General features: G+C 51.6%; 1 protein-coding gene across 6 annotated transcripts in view; it reads left to right on the top strand.

The window, feature by feature from the left end:
- Nucleotides 1-6,450, top strand: part of Vav2 (vav guanine nucleotide exchange factor 2) — a 169,354-nt gene that overhangs the window by 35,498 nt on the left and 127,406 nt on the right. For all 6 annotated transcript variants that reach the window (XM_031369486.1, XM_031369484.1, XM_031369487.1 and 3 more), the window contains exon 2: nucleotides 4,380-4,496. In XM_031369486.1, coding sequence (XP_031225346.1) covers nucleotides 4,380-4,496 — 117 coding nt within the window. The remainder of the gene's footprint in view (nucleotides 1-4,379; nucleotides 4,497-6,450) is intronic.

Raw genomic sequence — 6,450 nt, 5'->3', positions numbered from 1 at the left:
GAGAAAAAAGATACTTTCTCACAGGTATGCCCTTAGGTTAACTTGATCTAAACCAGTGGTTCCCAACCTCCCTCCTGCTTCCTCATTTTTGTTGCTACTTCATAACTATTTTTTGCTACTGTTATGAATAGTAATGTAAATATATCTGTTTTCCAACACTCTTAGGCTGGCCTTTGTGAAAGGGTGGTTTGACTTTCACAGGGGCCACAACCCACAAGTTGAGAGAGAACTGCTGATCTAGACAATCCCTTTGGAGATGGAGACTCCCTTCCCAGGTGGTTTTTGAGTGTGTCAAGTTGGCAGTTGAAACTAACCGTGACCTTAGCTAACTGTGTGGCCTTAGGCGATGAACTACCCCCCGCCCCCGCCCCCAGGCTGGTTCTGTTTCATGTCCACGTCTCAGTGCTGAGCATGGAGAATTCATGTAGCATGTCTTTGCAGGGCAGGCCTGACTGGTCCCTAGTTCTGGCAGAGGCCAGAAGCCCTGTAAAGGTGATGGACTCCACAGCCTTTAGGCTGTCTCTCCGGGTGGGTCTCTCTGGACTGAGGAAGGCTGTTTACCATGGCTGGGGGATTTCAAAGCCCCACAGAGATGTGGTTGTGGTGGTACCATTTGGACGGCCCTGAAAATCCCTTCTGTGCTGTTAGGCCTCCTGGCAGCTCCCGTGTGTGCCCCTCCCCCAATCCTTGCCATAGCTGAATGACAGATGACAGGGAACAGCACCCAGGCCTCTTCTGCTGAGCCTGGGAAGGCGTGTGGGTAGCTGGGCTCAGAGACTGTCCTGTTGCCAATGTGGTTTCAGCCTGATTAGGTCCTCGGGAGCTGGTGATGTTCCCAGTGCAGTCTACGCTGGGTCTCCCATCACCAAGGCCACATTAAACAGGGTGGTTTGACCAAGAAGTGGAACCTATGGAGGCCAAGGACAATAGGAGGTACTGGGCTGTGCCCTCTCTAGTGTTTTAAACAAACACAGTGGCCCGCTGCTTCTCATCCCTTGGAGAGCCCTGTTACTCACATGGCACTCACCAGAATTCCCCTGAGCTTGAGTGAGGCCTCAGGATGCCTCGAGGCTGCTGGCTGTCTTAGGAAGGCTAAACCAGATGAGTGAGAAAATGCTGCGTACCTCTGATGCAACAAGGATGGGCTGACAACCAGGTGGTCAGTGCTGTCTGGTGCCTGCACCCACTCACCTATATTCCTTCAGGCTCTGTCCACTGTGCAAAGACAGGCTTGCGGCAGTCTCAGGCCTCTCTCTCACCCACGACCTCAGGACTGTCTAGAATCTGAGCCAGTCTCTGCAGAATGGGAGCGAATGGCTCCAACTGGCAGGGTCTCACCCTCCTGGTGCTGGGGAAGTCAGGGAAGAAGGGATCTGAGAGATGTACCAACAGTACCTGCTGCCCCGCCCCCAGGGAAGCCCCACCTCCATGGGAAGGGGAGAGGCTGAGAGCCACTATGGGCTTGTCCTTCCCAGCTAGGTATCCTGCCTACCTCCACCCCTGGGCCTCGGTTTCCCTAATTGTATAAGTGAGAGAGAGGGAATTAAGTGTGTTGTTGGTAAGCATGGACAGCAGGTGACCCTGTGCCCCAAGAACCCTTTCATCTCAAGTGCTTTCCATTCTGAAGCAGATAATGGGCTCGTTTGTGGCCCTTGATGCTGTCAGCTTGTGTGCCAAAGTCCTTAGCTTATTTACTGCCTTGGTTTTCTTTTGTGTAAGTAAGATAAGATGATGACCCACAGGATTGTGGCAATGAATAAGGACACAGAGTGAATAGACTATGGGATGCTCTGCATGGAGGGTGACAGGGTTGTGTGCGTGCTGCTTTCTGATAGACGCTCCAGGACCTTTGTCCCTGTTCAAGAAGCCAGCCTCTGCCTGTATGGCTGTTTTCCAGGGGCAGGGCTCTTGAAGGTTAGGCTGCCCAAGTGGCCACTGGTGGGAGTGCTGGTGGGGTGGGTGCAGGCTGAGGCTGGGCCACTGGACAAGGGATACTGGCCTGTGCCGAGCCCCGAAAAGAAGCCTGGCTTCACTGGCCATGATTATGGTCAGGACCTGTGTAATTAACTCCAAAATGGGAGGCCAGGGAGGAATTAAAATAAATGCTTAGTGGAAATTAGAGAGGAGCCATGGGCAAAAATAGTTGAGCCAGGCTCCACAGGGCAGGAGAGGCAGGAGGTGGCGCCGGGGGCTCTAGGGTACAGAGCTTCCCCTCACCCTGGTTTCCAGGCTCGTCTCTGTGTGTGCACTGTTGCTTTCTGCTTAAGTGTGTGTGTCTGCTGATTTGTGGCTTATAGTAGCAGAAGTGTGCCCTCTTGCTGGTCGAGGCCAGAGGCTGGCTGTGATGGTGTTCTGAGGGAGTGAGCCCCAGGCCTGTCTTCAGCTGCTGCTGGCTGCTGGCAGTTGAGAATACAGCATCTCCATCATCACGTGGCCTTCTGCCTGTGGGTCACACTGTCTTCATGTCTGTCTTTTTGAGTCTTTTAATTGAAATATGTAAACATGTGTCATCTTGACCATATCCTTTTATTCCTTCTTTCTTTGTTTTGAGACAGGGTCTTGCTAGGTAGCCTGGGCTAGCCTGGAACACACTGTCCTCCTGCACCAGCTTCCTAGGTGCTTTACTGTAGGAGTGGGCCACTATATCTAGTTCTACCTATCCATTTCCAAGCATGCAGCTTGGTGCTTTAAGCATTTGTGGTATAGCAGTGTGTGTGTGTGACCCACCCACTACCAGGGTGGCTTTTTCCCATGCTGTCACCACTCACACAAACCCTTCTCCCCTAAATGCTTTCTGTGCTGCATCTAGACTCTTCACAGGATGGACAATCTTCAGAAGCATCAGGCTGTAGAAGACGGAGACGAGAAGCACTTTGTACCCATGTGGTCCGTATCAGTGGTTCTCAGCCATGCATGGCTTAGCATTTGACAGGCTTGTTGGGTACATGTGTCTAGTGACATAGACTGTACGGGGCAGAGTATGTAAAGGACATTCCAGTTCTAGTTTAGTAGAAACTAAAGAGAAGTGACAGCAATATTCTGTGTGGTCCTGGGTTGGACTCAGTCCGATTCCCACCCCCACCCCCACCCCCTGCTCCCCTCCCCTCTGCTCTCCAGCTACCTTTTTCCCTCCCCCTCCCCTCCTCCTTACATCCTTTTCTTTTTGTTTACCATAAAGGCCATTCTGGTTGTCTTTTATGTAACGGTAATGTGCAGATTGGGTGGCATCTGTGCTAATGACCTGACTTCAGTGTGCTGTGAACATGTACGATGATGTCATTGTTCCAGGAAATGCATGCTCAGGTGTTTAGGGATGAAGCATACTGTGTGCACAGTGTATCTTAAATGTTTTTTAGAGGAAATTAGAGTGATATGGAGACAGACAGACGCATGCATGTGTACGAATTTATGTAAGCATGTGCTCATACATGGAGAGAGAGAGAGAGAGAGAGAGAGAGAGAGAGAGAGAGAGAGAGAGAGAGAGAGAGAGAGAGAGCTGTGAAACATAGGAACCATGCTGGCATTGTCTATGAATGGTGAGGCCAGAATGGGCAGTGACCTGTGGCAGAGGTGGTGGCACAGGACTGTGGCTTCTGTACCCTGAGCTTAGCTGGAGCTTATACTGTTTGTGATTCTGGCCTGTCACATCTGAATCCATTCGTTTGTCTACAGTGCTCGTGAGCTAGGGGTTGGTCCTCTAGGGATGGGTACTGTTTGGCCTAAAGTCCTAAGCTGTATTGGGCTGTGGGTTGCCTCTTGTGTGAGGTGTTCTGTCCAGCTTGCTGGCTCTAGGCCAGCATGTTTCTTTGCTGTCAGCATTGGGATTCACAGGATACACCAGAGCAGGGTGTGTGTTAGCTGGCTTTGAATTGGTGTCCCACCCTTAGACCAATGTGAATAGAACATTCTGCCCCCTGGGGAAGGCTGGAGGCTGCCATGGTTCTGAGCTCCAGCCCACCTGCTGCAGTGTTCTGAGCTCCAGCCCACCTACTGCTCTGGTTCTGAGCTCCAGCCCACCTACTGCTCTGGTTCTGAGCTCCAGCTCACCTGCTGCAGTGTTCTGAGCTCCAGCCCACCTACTGCTCTGGTTCTGAGCTCCAGCCCACCTGCTGCAGTGTTCTGAGCTCCAGCCCACCTACTGCTCTGGTTCTGAGCTCCAGCTCACCTGCTGCAGTGTTCTGAGCTCCAGCCCACCTGCTGCCTCTGGTTCTGAGCTCCAGCTCACCTCCGCAGCCTGTAATGGGGATGTCTTCTGCTAAACAACTTAGTCTCTGTGCATGGGCACTGCAAGGCAAGTGCTTGTGGCATGGTTTTTGTGATGTTGTCCACTTATTAATGCCTCTCTCTCTCTCTCTCTCTCTCTCTCTTTCTCTCTCTAGTTCCTGTGTCTGAAGAATATCCGCACCTTCCTCAAAGTCTGCCATGACAAATTTGGACTAAGGAACAGTGAGCTGTTTGACCCTTTCGACCTCTTTGATGTCCGAGACTTCGGGAAGGTGAGTAGGCTCTTGGTGTGGGCTTGACACACGCTTGCACAGGCTGGCCATCTGCCAGCCCTGTGTCCCAGATGGGAACTTGCTGAAGACAGGTTTGTGTGGCAGGGTGGAGCGGGAGGGTAGATCCTCCTTCTCAGTCAGGGGAACCACCCAAGCCTGAATCTAGGGGATGTCATGAAAGCTAGTGAGGGGGAGGAACCAGAGGCCAAGCAGATGCAGATGAAAAGGCCCAGGAGGCTGGGACTCATTGGTGGCTTCCTGGTGAGCATGGGTATGGAGTAACAGGGTTAGGGACTACCAGAAATATTAGTAACGCATGTTTGTTTGCTCCCCTCACCCTGGGTCTCTCTGTGTAACAGCCCAGATTGGTCTTGAACTCACAGCAATCTTCCTGCTTCTGCTTCCTGTAAAACAAAGTCTCATGTAGCTCAGGTTAGCCTTGAACATCGAATGTAGTAGCTCGAATCTTCCTGCCTTCATCTTCTGGGTGCTGGGGTTACAGTGTTCATTACCACAGATTTTTGCAGTGGTGGGGATCAAACTCAGGGCATTATTCACATTAGCGAAGTGCCTTACTGACTGGGTGTTTGAGGAAGGAGCCATGAGTCCAGGATGTGAACAGGAGAGCAAACTTTTCAGTTGTAAATGCTGAGCAGTCTGTTCCTCAAGGAGCTCCTCTGTGAAGTGGTGTTCAAAGCCAGCTTACTGCTCAGAACTGGGGCTTCTGGGGCCGCTGGCCTCATCTGTCCCGTGAGTCTCCTTTTGAAAGTCCGTCTCTATGTAGGATCAGGTTTTAGAGGTTTCTTTTGGCTATGAAAGCATGCAGAGGCTACTGCAGCTCTGACTGGAGGAGAGACCAGGCTTCTAGCAGTCAGCAGAACTTAGCACCGTGCAAGTGATGTTGTAGGTTTGTCAGGCATGAGAGATGCAGGAATGAAGGGGTCATGGAGGCTCACACCAAGGTTCCAGAAAGCTGCCAAAGCCAGGTAGTGGAGAGGAAGGTCTCTGTGATGCCCAGAGATCCTGGCAGGTGCAGGGAGGTTCATGCAGTAGCATGCACATACAGAGTTATGCTTCTGTTTGGATGGTGCCTTGGTGGTGTCCCGTCCTGTGAGTGGCTTCTCAGTCTGACAAGTCTGTTTGAGATTCTCTCCTGGTCTTATTCCTGGAAGTGGCTGAGATGAGTTTGCTATAGCATTCTGAGTAGGAGGGGCTGATGTCCTAGATTCTGGAGAGTGCTGAAACACACGCGCGTGTGCACACACAATAACCATAGAGAGAAAAAGATGGGAAAACTGTAACCAAACCCACACTTTGTTCAGCAGTTCAGCCCTAGAGTGCTCAGTGTATAGTATCATGTAATTTCATTTTGATTTTAATTTGCTATGGTGGAATGCATGATGTAAGGCACATAAATCTGGATTAAGCTCCCATCACTCGATCGGCCAACTGTGTGGTCAGGCCTTTTATAAAGAAGGGTCCCTTGTCATCGTCAGCAGTTTTGATGAGGCAGCTCTGGCCCTGCAGTGAGTGCACTGTGCCTGCTGCATGTGGGGGCTTCACCAGGGCTTTTTCGTTCACCTTGGCCTCTGGTCTTGTCTCCCTGGCATTGTCCCAGTGTATGCTTATGGGAAATGGGAGTGGATGCTGGGCTTGGACCTTGAGTCAGAGGGTGGGGTGTTGGGGCTGGAGATGACCCTGCTGTGGAGAGCTGTAGCCTAGCTGAGGGGTGGGGTCCAGCCCCATGCTCTGCCCTAGAGGAGCTCAGAGGACCTCCAGCCTTGTTGCTGCCTCAGACCCTTTCCATTCTTGAGGGTGGGCTGGGTGGACCAGGCTTCTCTGCACCCCTGCTGTGTGAACAGTCACCTAAACCAGTGCTTCAGACTATGGTGTGTGAGGCTGTGTGTGAGAGAGAGAGAGAGAGAGAGAGAGAGAGAGAGAGAGAGAGAGAGAG

The sequence above is a fragment of the Mastomys coucha genome, unplaced genomic scaffold (assembly GCF_008632895.1).
Source record: "Mastomys coucha isolate ucsf_1 unplaced genomic scaffold, UCSF_Mcou_1 pScaffold15, whole genome shotgun sequence".
Taxonomy (NCBI): domain Eukaryota; kingdom Metazoa; phylum Chordata; class Mammalia; order Rodentia; family Muridae; genus Mastomys; species Mastomys coucha.
Note: the sequence above shows the minus strand (reverse complement) of the source record. Positions and strands in the feature narration are given on the sequence as shown.